We start from the raw sequence: 17,253 nt of genomic DNA, 5'->3' as shown, positions 1-17,253 counted from the left end.
GATTGGAACATAGCCCCTCCTAAACTGCATTTTTTTTTTCTTTCCAAAAACTATAATTTTAATTAAAACAATAAAAAAAAGATAACCAAGTCTAAAATTCTATTAAATATCTGTTTAATTAATTCACCAAATTAATTAAAATTATAAAAATGTTTTAATGAATAAAATTACAACATTTGACGATGAGGAATTTTGTATATTTTTTTCAAACTATTTACATATAAGGTAATCAAGAACATTCTTGCTTTCTACAAGCAGATTCAGGTTTCTGGCATACAAAGAAAACACTTTTATACTCATAGGACATCATTGATCGAGGGTTTTGAGAGTACGGGGTCACCAAATTCAGTTCTTCTTTCTGAAAAAGAAAAATTTTAAATAATAAGAAATAAAAAAAGATAGCAGTATGTTTATCAGACATAAAAAGACTTACATTAAGCTAATACCATGTTTGATCAATTAATTACTTTAACTAATATAAAAATCATAACTTAATGCTGTTGTAATCGTAATGCTAGGGTACAAGCAAACTATGCATTTATATTTTCTCAAAAATATAACAAAATTAACTTCAAGATTTTATTTCATCTATAAATTATTGCTACAGAACCTAAATACTTAAAACCTCATAGCAATACATTTTAAAAGTTTTTCTTTCTTGTCCCACGTCACAATAGAGTCCTCATTTAACTTTAATAGAAATTTTTCTGTTGATACAGTAAATTTTAAAAATAAACACTCTACAATTTAGTGACTCAGCCATTTTTCCTGGATAAATGTCTTATAAACTTAATTATGCTATATGATGGCAAAAAATATGAAGAGATAGAAGAAAAATCAGCATTAAAAGTTTACGGAAAAACGTTCATGTAAAGACTATAAGTAGTAACTTATCCATATTTATTCTTCGAATAGTTAAAAAAGTCAACCCCTTATATATGCATCATATTAAACATGAAAATTAATTCAATAAAAGTAGAAAGAAGTTAAAATAATTAAATCACAGGTTTTAAGCAACAAAAAAATTCTTTTTGTCTTCTTTAACACATATCTATTAAAGAAACATTCAATATAAACATAATAAAGTCTGGACCTATCTACTTGAAGTTAGGAGCATGCTATTTACAAATGAGAAATTTTCAAAAAATCAAAGGATCACTGCTGACATAAAATAACAGCAGTGGTAGATTTATTATGAGTTAGAATCCTTTTGCTATGGTGCTAACCAGGAGAGATTTTAATGATTTTCCTCTCCATGTAACACAAACACTGTTTAGTTCCATCAAAAAGTCCTCCTCAGAGGCTAATTTTTTATATTGCTTGATCCAGGAATTCCCCTGATTTCTGGAGTAAGTTAAAAATTTTAAGACTATGGAGGTGAATATTCATAGTCGTAAACTCAAAATTGGATCAGCTATTCAACACTGAATGTTATCCAATAAAATAATAAAAATATTTATACATTGAATTTAATAAATTTAACTAAAAATATTAAAAAAGCAAAATCCTTGGCCATATAGAATTTCAGTTTACTATCACAAAAAAGTGTTATATACATTAAAGCAGGAAGAGTTGAAATCTTCACATGGTAAGGAAAAAAGCTTGATGCTTTTTCAGATGTGTTAGTATTAGAGTAGCACTTTGTTGTATATAGAATCATGGTTTTTATCTAAGGGATAGCTTGGTATCAGTATATCTGATAGTTTGGACTCATTACTTAAATGGATTGGATCTAGTACTTCAAATGAGAAATAAATTTGAAGAAATATGTGAGTAGATTCAGTGTCAACAACAACAAATGAAATCCTTGCCTCTAAAGTACTCGGATACAAAGCTAATCTTTAAGCATTATGTACAAAGACGACAACAGCCTGTTTCATAATTTTTCATAAGTTTACCAAAGAACACTTTATATCACTGAACTTGGCAACTTTTTAAAGCTAAAAATGATTCATGTTGAAAATATTTAATTAAAATAACAAATTAACAAAATATTTAATAAAAATAGCACTTTCACTAAATAATTGTCAAATATTAATCAATATTCAATACTAACATTTATTCTGATTCATTAGAAGATGCACTTTTTATAGATTATCAAAATAAATTAAAAAGTCAGTAAGTAGAGTGAAAATTTAAATTACCATTACTATCCATGCAATATCCATCTTTTTCAAAAATAATAGAAATATAGAAACAAGATTCAATAATTCTAAGTTCAAAAAAGTACTAAAACTTAGATGGAAAAAAAATAGCTTATGATACTTTTGAAGAAAGAAAAGTTTCTTTCAAGAATCCATTTTCTATCCAATTACAACACCCACATATACAATGGTTTAATCAATAATAAAAATCATAATTCATGTATCATATGCAACAAGGCCTTTGTAGAAGAAAAGTTTTTATCAAATATTTACAAGTAAGGTCCTAAACTGTGATGAGACTTTCTGTAGTTTTAGAATATATAAATATTTTCAGTCTTTTTTAATGGAAAAATATATACATAAATGTAACTGAGAAAATAAAAAAATCAGAAATATAAAAAATGGTTACAACAAAAATAAATAGAATTATTCCTTGGAACTAAGAGTATCAAATTAGTTTTTTTTTCTATCTTATTTTTTAAACTGTAATTCAAATTTCAAGGATTATTATGTATTTTCCGATTAAATTCTCATTATTCTTATGCATAAAATCTGCATTTGTTGCTTCTTCTTTCAACAAAATTCTAAACATTATTAATGTGAACTATTCTATAAACAGGAAGTGTTAATCTAAAGAAGATATTTTTAAACCATTATTTATAATTACTTAAACTATATACACTCATCATATTGCAGTACTAGAAACAGCAGGAATAGCTGAGGAATAAGAGAAGTATTTTTGAAATCAGCGGATATTTTATCGGCAAAAAATATTTTGTTTTAATTTCTTCAACAAATATGAGGAAATATGAAAATATGCAGGTAAACAGGAGTAATATAAAAATAAAGGAGTTTTTGTTAAAAAACAGGAGACTTGGCAGGTATAAGATTGTTCTTTATTAGATCGTAGAGATATTTTTTATGAAGAAAAATTTAAGTTTAAAAAATATTTCTTCTAGAATAACAAAAAAGTCCTTAAATGTGGCAAAAACAGCAGTAAACAAATCAAGATGATTTATGAAAAAACTTTAACAAACGCTACAATTTAAAATTGCAATAATGAATACTTTACAGATTTCTGAAAAATGTTTAAAACAATTGGAGAAATAGAAAAGCTTTCAACTTTAAAAGAAATTATCAAATAGCAAAAAATTTCTTACCAATAAAACAAAACCAAATTTTAAAATTATATATCTTATTTCTTCATAACTTGGTTCAATCGAATCTTCATCTGGCATATCAGCATGATGATATAGAAGAGGTCCTAAATTTATCCAATAACCACCGGGTTTTAAAATGTTCCACGTTGTTTCAATATAGTCAATAATATTATTTGCTGTGTCAAGGAAAAAACATGTAGCTATGCAATCCCAGGCATCTAAAACATTAAAAAAAAATTATGAAACATAAAATGTTTTTTAAAGAAATCTGTATAACATTAAAATTTATAAATTTAGCAAATATGTAATGGCAATCAAGTAAATTATTTGTAAAGAGTGCCAAACAATAACTTGAAACTGGTTTCATAGTTGGCCAAAGAAAAAAGCAGGACAAAATTTTTCAAAAATTTCGGTACTTTTAAGCTACTTTTATAAAAGACAACTTTTAAAAAAATCTAATTTGTTCAATGCTAATGCGCAATAAAAGTGAATTTTATCACAAAAGAAAATAATATATACAATTTTCATTTCAGAGTTACTTTGCTAATTGAGTTTCTTTTCCATATAATAACTCAATTCCCAAAAAGGTTTAAGCGATAATTTCTGTGGATACCTGTAAAATGCATATAACTTGTAGAAAGATCCTAAATTTGAATTATTGAATTTTTGGAATTTCTATTAGCATTATTAATTATAATAAAAAGATGTTTCCACAAAATCCCAATTTTATGATTCCTTTTAATTCCAAAATCCAAAATTTCATCTTAGAAAAAGCCATATTCTGAACACACAAAAATCAGGACAACTAACTACAAAATATTTTTCATCAATAAAGGAAAATCAGGACAACTACGAACTCTGCTTGATACTAATATTTTAATGCTTATAAAACATAGCCAAATTTCCAATTAAAAATGAAAACATTACTACCAGTATATTTATGAAAAATTCCAAAGTGATCAACTTTGGAATAAATTTACAGCTGTAAACCCCTAAAAAAAATGATCTGTTATGGGCTCAAACTAACCTACTGGTATTTGATTCCATTCCTTGTATGAGGAATTTTTTAGGAATGCCAAAACATAGTAATATTTAGTACAAACGAATGTCTTTAAGAAGATCCAAATCATTGGATTCAAGTCTGGTGAATAAGATGGTCATTTTAAAAATGAAAGAAATATTTGCTTTAATCCATTTTTGAGTGTCTTGAACTATGGTTTCTAGAGCAAAATAATGGATATCACAACAAATTTTATACACATACTTGGATATTTACTTGAATCAATACTTAACATCAAAAATTTTAAACTCTGGTTGTAATTAAAAATATTTGGTTTTAAACTTTATTCAAGTTATTTGCCACATACAATTCACATTTACCTCAAAATGGTAGACAATTGTGAATGCCTAATAACTCAGTTATCAAAAGCTGGAATAAAATATTGAATCTGATATCCAGCTTGAAATAAGTAGAATTTTATACCATTCATTCAATTTTTAGTATCTCTTTGTTTAGTAATAAATTACGATTAACTGCCAAATACCTCAAATGTATTCACAATTACCCACATTGAGTATAGACAAATATGATTATTAAAATTCTAATGATATGTCCTTTGATTCAGTCACTTAAAGGTGCCCCATTAAGTTCTAAAATTTTGAATTCAAATACATACAACTTTAGAAGTATAAATTAACATCGCATACAATATTGTGTATATAGTATATGTACGGTATTTTTGTCACAATCATAATAATAAACTTTTTTTTATTTAAAGATTCTTTTTTCAGAAAATCAAAATTATAGTAAATTCAATTACCTGATTCTTTATAAATTTCTATGAAGCTACCAGCGGCCATTGAAAAATCTAACTTAGAAGGTATATCACATGGATTAACATCCGGAAAGCGTACCATTTGAACCTGATCATCAGATTTCAAATTGTTGAAATATTGATGTACCCAAGGATATATCTTATATAGATCTGTACCTTGACATCTAAATTTAATATTAAATATATTTAGAAAGCTGACAAAATATAGTTAACAAGAAAACAACATGAATCTCATTGATAACTAAAGTTTCTACAGTTGAGAAAAACTTAAAGTAATTATAACTTTAACCCTTTGTCGCAAAAGCTTTTTAAAATGCTATAGCACGGATATTTGATGCCTGCTCTAAAACTATCTTTTAGTTTTCTATTATTTAATTAGCCAATGGAATATCTCTCTTCCGCCTCATTCCTCTCTCATAAATCAATGAGTTAGTCATGCTTTTGCACCCAATAATAATAGACGCTATTCTTTTTTTCTTTATATTTATATTATTTCTTATGTTTTAATAAAGATAGTTAAATTTCTTTAAATGGATTATTATTCATGATCTTTCAAATAACCTCACAGCAGCATCTAACACCTTCTAAAGTGCTATTTAAACTAATGTAAGAACTAAATAATTTGAAACGCATAAAACAATATTCTTACATAATAACTAACTATCATAAAATAATGAAGTTATTAAATATTAAGATATAAAAATTTTAAATTTCAGAGTGGTGATTTATGATGTCCAGTCAGAATGAATAATGAACTGCAGCGGATTAAAATAGAACCTGTCGAACAATTTTTAACTCTAACAAAACTAAAATTTAATTGTTATTATAATAATTAATAATTTCAAAAACTATAAATTAATTTGAGTACTTACTGAAGAAAACAGTAACATAATTACTAAAATTATCTGATTTCCGATCTTTTGGATTTATGTAAATAAAAAATATTTATATTCCTGAAATACACTAACTTTAGATAACTAAAGTTTATTCAGACTTGCTTTCTGGCTAAGGCTTTAACTCATAAACTATAAATTAAAAACATGCTTAGTTTTAGATTTTTTATATTTTCTTCATTTATATCCTTGTTAGTAGCTAATGTTGTTTAAAGAAAATACTCTTAAATTTTTATTAAAATACATATAAATGATAAAATTAAATTATTGCAATGTTGAAAGATGTTAAAGTGTTATGGTAACATTACAATTGGTACAGTCTGCTTAACAAATATTCAGTTAACTAGAGTTAACATTCATCAAATTGCCTCATGTCATCAAATTGGAATTATTTTGGTATACCAAATATGAAAATAAATATCATGACCATTAAGGAAAAAATGTTTGAAGTTTTGGAGATATCTAAGAAAAAGTCTGTCTTCAAGACAAATATTTAATAATCCTAAATTTTATTTTAGTACAATGAATTATTTTTTATGAGAGATTGTGTGTTACAATACAAACGAAAATATTTATATTTTTTAAACTCATTATATATATATCAAAATGCAAAAATTGCTCTCAAAAAATAACAATTATTGAAATTATCACCTATAAATAAGTGAAAAACCAAATCAATGTTTTTTTTTAAATTCACAACTAGTAACAAAATATTGTTAAAATTAAAAATCATAATGTAACTAAAATTCATTTCTTTAAAATAATGATAAAAACGTAATGAAAAATAACTTTGTTTAAAATTTTACATACTTATTCAAAATGAAATTTGAGGCAAACAGCATAAAAAGACTAAATTCATTTCCTTGACAGGAATATCCTTTTCTGGCTATTTCATAAGGAAGTCTACCCAATCCAGCCCCAGGAACAAGAATTTGAAATTTGGATGCATCACTGTAAATTAAAAATTTAATCTTTTAAGCATAAAGTGTAGATTGATCCAGAATAGTTACCAATTAATAAGTAGTCAAATTAAGCAATAATTTATATCCCATAAATACTATAGTTTAATTTTCCAGTTCAAATGGAAATGTAATAATTTACATTTTAAAACAAATTAAACGTTAGAGATGCTAACAGATATTGTTTAGTTTTACATACATTCATATTAGAAATAGCATTTTACTAAATAAATATGCATTGAGCTACCTTAGTGACCTGGGAATCACTAGCATTGATGCATTGAGCTACCTTATATACGAGCTACCTTATATACGAGCTACCTTATATTGAGCTACCTTATACTACTTGAAATATGTATTGAGCTACCTTAGTGATTTAATGATTAACATTCAAGTGGACTATAATGGGGAAATACTGCTGAGTCCTATGTGAGCTACTTTTCCTTTTACTGCAAGAGCTTATGGAAAATTTTATAAGTTGCATTGTTGAAACATTTTTATTGTACCTTTTTAGAAATGACATTTTTATTAAATGCAAAATTATTATTTAACAAAATGAATGAAAAAACATAAAAGTTTTATACTTTCAATAACAGAAATTTTGATGCAGTTAATTTCCACCATAATTCACGGCATTAATTTTAGTCAACATAAACTTTACATTGGAAAAGATGACAACATTTCTAAAAGCTTCAAACCTGATCTTCAATGAAATATTTCAAAAATTAAAAGTTATGCAAAACCTTTGCAGTTAGAAGAAACAATGTTTGTATACATTCAACTGTTTCCAAATAGCTGACCATCCCCAGTAAAGTAAACCTTGACTTATTAAAAACAAGTAATTTTTAATTTTTTACTTTACAGTGACATTAAAAAGGAATTTTCTTAGCATTTTGTGGATAATAGTTCTTAAAAAATCAAAGTTTTAGTCAATTTGAAAAACAACAAAAAAATGATACAATTTATCAAGGTAATTTTGAAGAAAAAAGTAGATAGTGGAGATAATGAGACAGAAGGTGATATCAAAAAATAATAAAGATTGAAAGAACAAATTATACAGCATGAGCATTAGAAGTGCGTTTTCATATATGTTAATTTAGTGAATATATTGAAGAAAGAATTAAAATAAAACAAATTTTTGAATCAAATAATCAAAAATTGCTCAATTTTTTGCTTAATTGCTTAATTATTCCATGAATGATTACTTTAATCAAGTACTCAATTGTTTTAATTGTTTAATGTTCTCTTAGGATAAAATTAGCTTAGAAACTTTGTTATCGTGAAGAGCTTGCAGCAATATTATAATAAGCCATATTTTTAAATTATTCAAGAATTCACTTTCAAATTATTCAAAAGCCTTTATGGTGTAAAACACCTATATTTCCATGCAAACAATGTAATCATATTTATTATACTTCCATCTAGTTTGAATAATAAAAACTTATAAAGCACCTATTGGGAAACAAAACTAAGGAAAAATGATAATTTTAACCTTGGATGAAAAGTATCTTACCACTATATTGCACAAAGACCTTGCTAATAAACCAGTTTCATAAATTTTATAGCAAAAAAAGTGCTATAGCAAGTTATAAAATTCAATAGAAAATTTAGTGCAAACTTACACTAGGTTTTCACAAGGAAAAAGAGCGATTACTTCATCTATAATGGGTTTGAAAGATGCATCTCTTTCCTCTTTGGCTTCTACACTCCATTCTCTGTACAATTGCTTTAATATTGATTGAATTTTTTCCATGTCAAATGCTGTTACTTCAGAACTCACAACCTTCTAAAAATAATAAGCAAAGTAAAACAAGCATATTCCAGAAATAAGTGATAATTTTAATAATGATAGAATAACATTCCTAATCAACTTAAACATGTTAGGATAAACTAAAGCATAATTTATTTTTAAGTAATAGTTTTAATTTAGAAACATACATATATTTTTATCAAAATTGTTTTGTAATCTTTTGATGATCTTGAATGTAGAAAAATCAGATTTTAACTTACAAATAACTCTGCAAATAAAGCTGATTTATAACTAGGGTGATTTATAACAGTATGGCGACAAGTGTCACCAAGTGTTTCACAAGTATTTCTAAAATCAGACACAAAGGCAATAAATTTTTAGTTTTTAAATATGTTTAGAATTTACAAAATAATGAAAAAAAATTTTATTGTACCTATTTTTATGTTTAACGTGTGGTATGAAATTCAAATGTGTGGTATTCAAAAGGAATATTAGAGAGTGCCAGTACAAGAATTTTTAATTTAAACGGTGAAATCTCAAATTTACATGCTGTGTTGTATTTTGGATTCATCCTTGTGCTTTGGATTCATGTACTGACATTATAATTGTTCATCAATAAAATAATATTTTTTGCTCTTTTAGAATTGACTTTAAATTTTTATAATTTTAAGATAATTAATTTTTAATGTAATATTTTGTCTGTTCTTACTCTCTGTCTTCTTTATTTATTTGGTCTCAGCATTCTAATCTCTAAGTTGAATCTATTTATTAACATTATTTTAGCTTTTTAACACTAAATTTTAATAAATACTAATCTTCCAATTTTTATGGGTTAATAAACCTAATTAGCTTTAGAGTGTTATATATGATGATTAATAACTTTGTATACCATAACATAAATTACAAAAATTGTAAAGTTTTTTTTTCTTGCAAATTTGTCTAACACAAGTTTTTGGACCACTTGAATACATGAGTATTCATTAAGTGAATACCTGATGGCATAATGAATACCTAAGTAGTCCTAATGAACCACTAAATTTTCATTGCTAGTGTGAACCATATTTATATCTTCATATTCCATATTTATAGCATTCATTCAATTTTACCCATTGGCCAAGTAGCGAAAAACGCTTCTAACCAATTTTCAGGGGGGAAAAATATATAAATCCTCTTATTTTTTATGCTATTTTTAAATATGAGGAACTGAAATGGAACATAATTATTTCAACCCTTTTTAATGATGTTTATCCTACCAGGGACTACTAGTTTTAAAACTATTACAAACTACTAGAAATGTCAAAGTAATTGCTTCTAAACACTTTTTTTTCTTCAGAAACCAATATTCCTTGAGAAACATAAAGATATAAATATTGTTTTACTTAAAATGTACTATCTGCATTTGTAAACAGCTGCAATACTACCATTACAAAAACTTTTTACAGAGTTCACTAGAAATTGTTCACTCTTCTTATTAGGTAAAAGCACAACATAATGGAATTTCTTAGCATTGCAATTACTGAATCACTATTGTTAATTAAGATCAAACAAATGCTTGTCATGAACAATATCATGTTTCCATAAATCAACATTTCATCAACAACAACAAAAAAAAACTTTCTCTTGGCTTGGGTAATAGTTTACCTAATTCAGATCTAACAATTCATACCAATTAATTTAAAGAAATATAGATAATAATTTTAAATAGGAGATATTTCCTATTGAAAAATTAAATTACATTTCTGGTTAAAAAAAAAAGGAAAAAAACATTTTCTGAAAAGAAAATGGATTTTGATAAGGTGTACCGTAATACCAGAATGACAGCAGCCTACCTATTTTTATACATAATGAAATTATTTAATCATAAGACTTGGAGGTTTAACATCAAGTTTAGTAAAAACTATTATACTTACAGGGGTCTGTCTAGGTTTTTCTGAGAGGTACCTATTTTGTGAAAATTTAGATATAATTTGTGAAAAATTAAAAATTATATTTAAAAACCCAACACAAAAATATGGCAAGAATATGGATTTACCATGTCTTAAGGAATACAAAAATAAAATTTTAAGAAAAAGTATTTTGTGAAACTACCGTTTTTCCTAAAATTAAATTTGTGAAACTGCCGTTTTTACTAAAGTTGAATTTGTGAAGGTACCGCTAAACGGTAGTAAATTCGGTCTGGACAGACCCCTAAATTATAATATAAACTCCAAGAAATCTGGAACAAGTTTTAAGTGATAAAATAAAAATCTTATGTACAAATTTATAAAAACAACAAATACAATGTTAAAAATGCTTTACAACTGCAAGTCAAACTTTATAATAAACTTTTCAAGAAGATTTTAATAAAAACATACCATAAAAAATTTTACAAATTTAAATTAAGAAATTTTTACAGACATGATAACGAAACACATAAACTTCGCTACAAAACAATTATAATAATTTTAAAGTATAATACAAACAGCTGTAAATATTCTAATTTATTGAATGTAGAATTTAATGTCACAAGAGCCAGATTAAGCTATTACTGCAATGCAAACTAAAATAAAAACATATGACAATACATTAAAGATAATTATATCAAAAATATTAAAAAGTGCTAGAAATGTCTGATGACTAACCAACACTTAGGTCAAAAATCAAGAAAGGTCATTAGAGCACCTTTAAGGTCTGGGCACCTATAATAGGCTGAAAAGAAATTTATTTTCAGTTTATCTTAAACTTAAATTTATACAACACATTAATTGTTAATAAATTATATGTGTTTTAAAAATAAACTAAAAAAATAATTACATTCACACTATACTAACAATTGTGGAATATTTACTTACAATATCATCTGTATGGTCAGCATTTTGAAACAAATGTGCAACGTCCTTAATAATAACTTTTATAATTTCACTATTATGCTCAATAGCTAGTCGAACTTTATCAAGATGTGAGCGATAACCTTTTAATAAGTCTTGATGATGAGTTGACAGAGAACTTATATATTTTGTAGATCTATAAAGCCTTTTCATACTATGTATCCTAAGGTAAAAATAAATAATTAACTTAGTTATTCTAAACAAATAAATGTAGATAATATACAAGATGTCCCAGGATTATGAGGATAAACTTTAAGGGGACATCACAACAATTCAGATTTGCATAACAACCTATGGTCAGAAACTTGCTAAAAAATCAAAATATTCTTTTTCTTAATTTATTATTAAATATTTTTTTAAAAAAATTTATAATTGTAATATATTTGCACTTTCGTCCTTGTTTGTGTTGTAAAAAAATCCACACAGAAATTATAAAAAATTTTAAAATATTACATTATAGACTTATGAAAATGCTTCAATTCATTTCCCACTAAGTTACAAACGAAATTTGGATTATTAAAATTTATTAACACAACAATACATTTCAAACTTATGAAAATCAATAAAAAAATTTAAACAATCTTACATTAAAATGCTTTGAAAATTTTTAAATCTATGACTTCTTTTATATATATATATATATATATATATATATATATATATATATATATATATATATATATATATATATATATATATATATATATATATATATATATATATATATATATCAGGGTTGGGTTTTTGACGTCAAAAAGTGGTTTTTGACATGACAAGGGTATAATACTGGTTTAAACTGTCAAAAATGTCAAAAACTTAAGTTTGCCAAGAAAATATATAAACTTCAAAACTACCAACAGTTGCCATGCATTATTGTATTGAAATTTAATTATACTATAGGTAATCAGCAGGTTTTAAAATATTTTTTAATTAAAATTAAAGTAAAATAACAGATTTAAAATCTCAGAAATTTATGTTCAAATGCAAGTGCAGAAAAATTTTGCACAAAAATTGTTTAAATATTTATATTTTGAAAAAAAAAATTTTTTTTTTGATACTTAAGAAAATTGAAAGTTTATTACTATGCATTTTTGACATATAAGGAACATATAACTAATATTTATAAGGAACTTACAAGTTATGTTGTATAAATACAAACTTGATACAAGTATATAAAAAAAAAATTTTAATGTTATACCGAATATCTTTATTATCCAGTATGTTAATTTGAATTTAAAAGTAGTTATATTTGTGAATAATGATAAATATAATTATTATTGTTTATTATATTTATTTATAATTATTACACTTATCATTTTAAAACAATTTTTACCTCTTAATTTTTTTTTTCTCCACTTGTATTAAGAATACAAATAATGCATATCTTGAAAGCAAGAAGTAATTATTCAATAGCTGAATATTTAGATATTCAACAAAACTATATAGTATTCAGCAAAATGAAATTCACAAGTATTTGGATAAACTAAATTTTCAGCATAGTAAATGAATAGGCTGAATATACTGTAAATCGACACTAACTACTCTGTGTATTTAACAGAAAGCACTTAAATTTGTATTGTCTTATGTTAAAAAGATTATTAAGAAGATTTAAAAGAATATTAAAATGATTTTTCTTTAAAAGATGTCTAATGTACGAAACTGCTAATGTTTATCTTTAAAAATGTCTAATTTTTAGTATAATCTATACTATACACTAAATTTGGTTATAATATCACTGCAGATTTTCAATAACACATGAAAATGAATACATAATATTACAAAAGATGTGAGCTTTCAAAAGTACAAGATTTTGGTTACTATTCAAAACATAAGTGTTTTTTCAAAATTTTAAATTTATTTTTTCTAGAACATATTTAGAAACACTATCCTTTATAAAAAATATATAAATTTTATGTATTAATTAAATTTTACATATGAATATAGGTTTTTGACATTTTCGACATTTTTGACAGTGAGGTTTTTGACGTGACGGTTTAAACCATGGTTTAAACCGTCAAAAACTGTCACATGTCAAAAACCTGCCAACCCTGATATATATATATATATATATATATATATATATATATATATATATATATATATATATATATATACGTCACTGAACAGCCCACCCAATATTTGGGTTTACGACTACTAATGTTAAACTCCGTAGCCTCATAATTTCGAACCAGAACACAAGGAAACTCCTGGGTAGTATCCTCAGAGGCATTCATTTGTAATGGGAACATGGAGGACTGTGAAACTTGACAGATTTAATGAGCATCAGTCACCATTTACTACGTGCGGAGTCTTCGGCCAGACCACACGAACTCTTGGACATGGGCCCAGCACCCTACCGACCAGGCTATCCCGGTCTTAGTATAGTATGTCTTTCTTTTTAAAAAAAATCTATTGATTTACTTTAAACCACAATTTAATTATGGTTTAAATCAAGCTTATTTAAATTACTGAACCCCAACTTAAGGCCCAATTGACACTCTGCAAAAAAAAAAAGCTTCATGTTTTTGAATTAAATGATTTATTAAAAAAAATAGGTAAAGAATTTTTTTTTTCATTATATTTCAGGGGTCTGTCCATGCCAAACTTACTACCGTTTAGCGGTACCTTCACAAATTCAACTTCAGGAAAAACTGTAGTTTCACAAAATACTTTTTCTTAAAATTTTATTTTTGTATACCGTAAGAAACGTTAAATCCATATTTTTGTGTTGATTTTTTAATATAATTTCTAATCTTCAGAAATTATGTCTAAATTTTCACAAAATAGGTATCTCTCAGAAAAACCTAGACAGACCCCTGTATTCAAAACCTCACATTACCTTATTTTTTTTCATTATATTCAAAATATTTTAAAATTTTTCTCATAATTAAGCTTATCACAACTGAAATAATTAATAACATAAGCCAATAAACATCAAGCACTAAGAAAATATGCACTAATAAAACAATTGAAAATTATGAATTCAATACGTTTATAAAAATGGATATTTTAAAAATCAAGTAGTGAATTTCCATTTAAAATAAGCTTTTTCATATAGTTTACAAATTATGAAAATTATATTTTTTTGTGTGTGTGTGTGCGTTTTAGAGATCCTGTGACGAATTTTAAGATCTTGTGATGAATTTTGACCCAAGACCTGTGTTCAGCCATTAGGGTGACCTGGGGTAATTCCTGATCAAAAAATGCAAACATCTATTTTGTAAGAAAACTATTCAAGATAGAATTATAATATTTACTGGAAGTTTGAGCCTATATAAGATGAGTCCTAGGCTACTTTGTTTTGTTTGAAAATCTAATTAGAATTTAAAATATTTTAAATTTTTAGTGATCAGGAATTACCCCTTCTCCTGATCCTTTCTGGGGTAATTCTTGATCCTTTCTGAAGTAATTACTGATCACCAGTTTGAATCATAAAAGGGCTGTTTAAAAATAATTATACAGTGGTAATTAACAAATAAGACATCAAGATCAAACAAATAAACCAAAAATATATGTTTAAGCAGCTAATAAAATGATTTATTTAAAAAGCAAAAATAAAGGTGAACACTTTAAATTTTCCAAAAATCTTTGTATCGTGCCATACATTTTAGGCAAGCAGCCAACTCAATCTCATGTTCTGCTGGAATATAAGAAAGAGTTCCCACATGGGTTACTTTTGAAACTCAAAAATTATTCTAACAATGTACACACATAAAATTAAGATAGATGCAAGGTAAGACAAATCGGAACACATTTGTCTAGCATACGGTTAAAAACAAATTTTGTGATTAAATTGAGTTAAAATATATTTTATAGTCGTTCCACTTGATAAATATGAACTGTTACTTAAGAAAAGACAATTAACTATTTATTTGCTTATTTTCATACTATTTATGAAAAGAAATGACAATGATCAGGAATTACCCCAGTGATCAACAATTACCCCATCTGCAGGGGGCAACACTTGATATATAATGCTATAAACAATTATAATGTTTACAGTAGATGTGAAACAATTAAACAAGAGCTTACACTATTTTCATATCAAAGAAAAAGAAAGTAACTCAAAATATTTATTATTAAGAGAAGGAGGGAGATCTTTGAAAGAAAGGTGCACATTTTGAAATCCATCTTTGAAATGGAAAATACAGAAAGCAGTTAAAAAGATACTTATTTTGTTAGATTAAACAAAAAAATATTATTAAATAAATGTAGTTATACCTTAGTAAAGTGTACAAGCATTCTTGTCCATGTCTCAAATTTAGAAAAAAATTATTTTTTAAAATAAAACTTAGGTGATCATCATTTACTCCAAAAACAGAGTGATCATGAATTACCCTGGGTCACCCTATAATATTGAAATATGCCTTTTAGTAACCGAAGAAAAATACAAATGATTTGGCCTAATGTTATGTTCACAAAAATTTCCAAAATAATTCAGATTTTCAGCTTAGGTTTTCAAAAGTTTTAAGTGACAGGCTAAAAAATCCTTAGTCACCATAGCTCCTATGATTTTTAGATTACTATACATTAAATTTTTACATTACTATATAATACTAATTCCTCAATGCTAGCATAAATAAGTTTTATTTAAAACAATTTAATATATATATAAAAAAAATATTTATAGATTCTTATTATAAATATTGTTCTTTAAACATTATAAATATTTTTTGGTATTCCTACCTATTAAATGTATTTTATTGTACTTCATAAAAATATCAGTAAAAAACATAAGAAAAAAATTTTAAGAAACAAATAGTTTTGAATTATTTTTATTTCAAAGATGAATTTAGAACTTTCAATTCATCTTAGGTATCTCATTACTTGGATCTCAATACAAAAAAATTTTCTAGGTGTTTTTTAGTTAGTTGAAGGTGGTTTGTCTGAAATTATGCAAATTTAGAACTCTTAACTAAACTCATAATATACTGCTGTTTATAAGGTTTCGTGGAAATGAACTGCTGCAAGCTGTGAAGAAAATATAAACAGATCCATTTTATCATTAAAACCAACCCTGAATATCAACTGCTTTCTAAATATTAACTTCAACAAAACTCTTAATTTTAAACTGTGCTTTATCACTTTTACTAGGGAACAATTTTTACGTTCGGAAGCTGATTCAAAACAATCAGAAAGGAAAGTAATATCTCTGAGCCATAGTACAGGAAAAAAACACTTATAAATTATGCATATTAGAATGTTATTTCATAATTAACTTCATAATTAAAATGTCTATTTTTATATGTTCTTCAATTTTTCAATTCCCAATCATACTAGTGAAGTTCTTTTTAAATGAACTTTAATAGAAAAATTAACTATCAGTTTCTATATCTACTACTATACAGAGGTAAACAATAAAAAAAAAATCTATTTGCTAACTTATAGCTTCTAAATGCATTAACCACACGTTGAAAATGTTTACGTTCCAATTCATCATCATCATATTGGGATTCTTGTCTTTCAGAATCGTTTTGTTGGACGTCCATTATCTCATTTCCATCACAAGGCAAAGAATTGGTTATCATATTGACAGGAAAAGTTTTTCTACTGAGGTCCATTTGAATACATGACGTAATCTTCCAGATTATAATGTTTTGATTCCCACGCTTGTAGCTTTTTTAGTTCAACTAAGGAAATTGGAA

General features: G+C 25.5%; 1 protein-coding gene across 2 annotated transcripts; it reads right to left on the bottom strand.

Moving 5' to 3' along the window:
• Positions 1–135: 135 nt before the first annotated feature.
• On the bottom strand, positions 136–17,187 carry LOC107449829 (protein-L-histidine N-pros-methyltransferase CARNMT1). 2 transcript variants are annotated; one of them, XM_016065488.5, is made up of 7 exons: positions 16,991–17,187; positions 11,573–11,771; positions 8,614–8,777; positions 6,843–6,983; positions 5,125–5,303; positions 3,305–3,522; positions 136–358 (listed from the first exon to the last, which is right to left on the bottom strand). In XM_016065488.5, exons 1-7 carry the CDS (start codon positions 17,167–17,169, stop codon positions 230–232), a joined length of 1,209 nt encoding a protein of 402 aa, XP_015920974.1. In that variant the 5' UTR covers positions 17,170–17,187; the 3' UTR covers positions 136–229. The 2 variants fall into 2 exon arrangements, with proteins under 2 accessions (XP_015920974.1, XP_042897926.1); XM_043041992.3 differs by lacking the exon at positions 6,843–6,983.
• Positions 17,188–17,253: the final 66 nt, after the last annotated feature.

The sequence above is a fragment of the Parasteatoda tepidariorum genome, chromosome 6, assembly GCF_982258835.1.
Source record: "Parasteatoda tepidariorum strain Cologne lab strain chromosome 6, Ptep-v5.0, whole genome shotgun sequence".
Lineage (NCBI taxonomy): Eukaryota > Metazoa > Arthropoda > Arachnida > Araneae > Theridiidae > Parasteatoda > Parasteatoda tepidariorum.
This window is presented reverse-complemented; position numbering and strand designations above follow the sequence as displayed.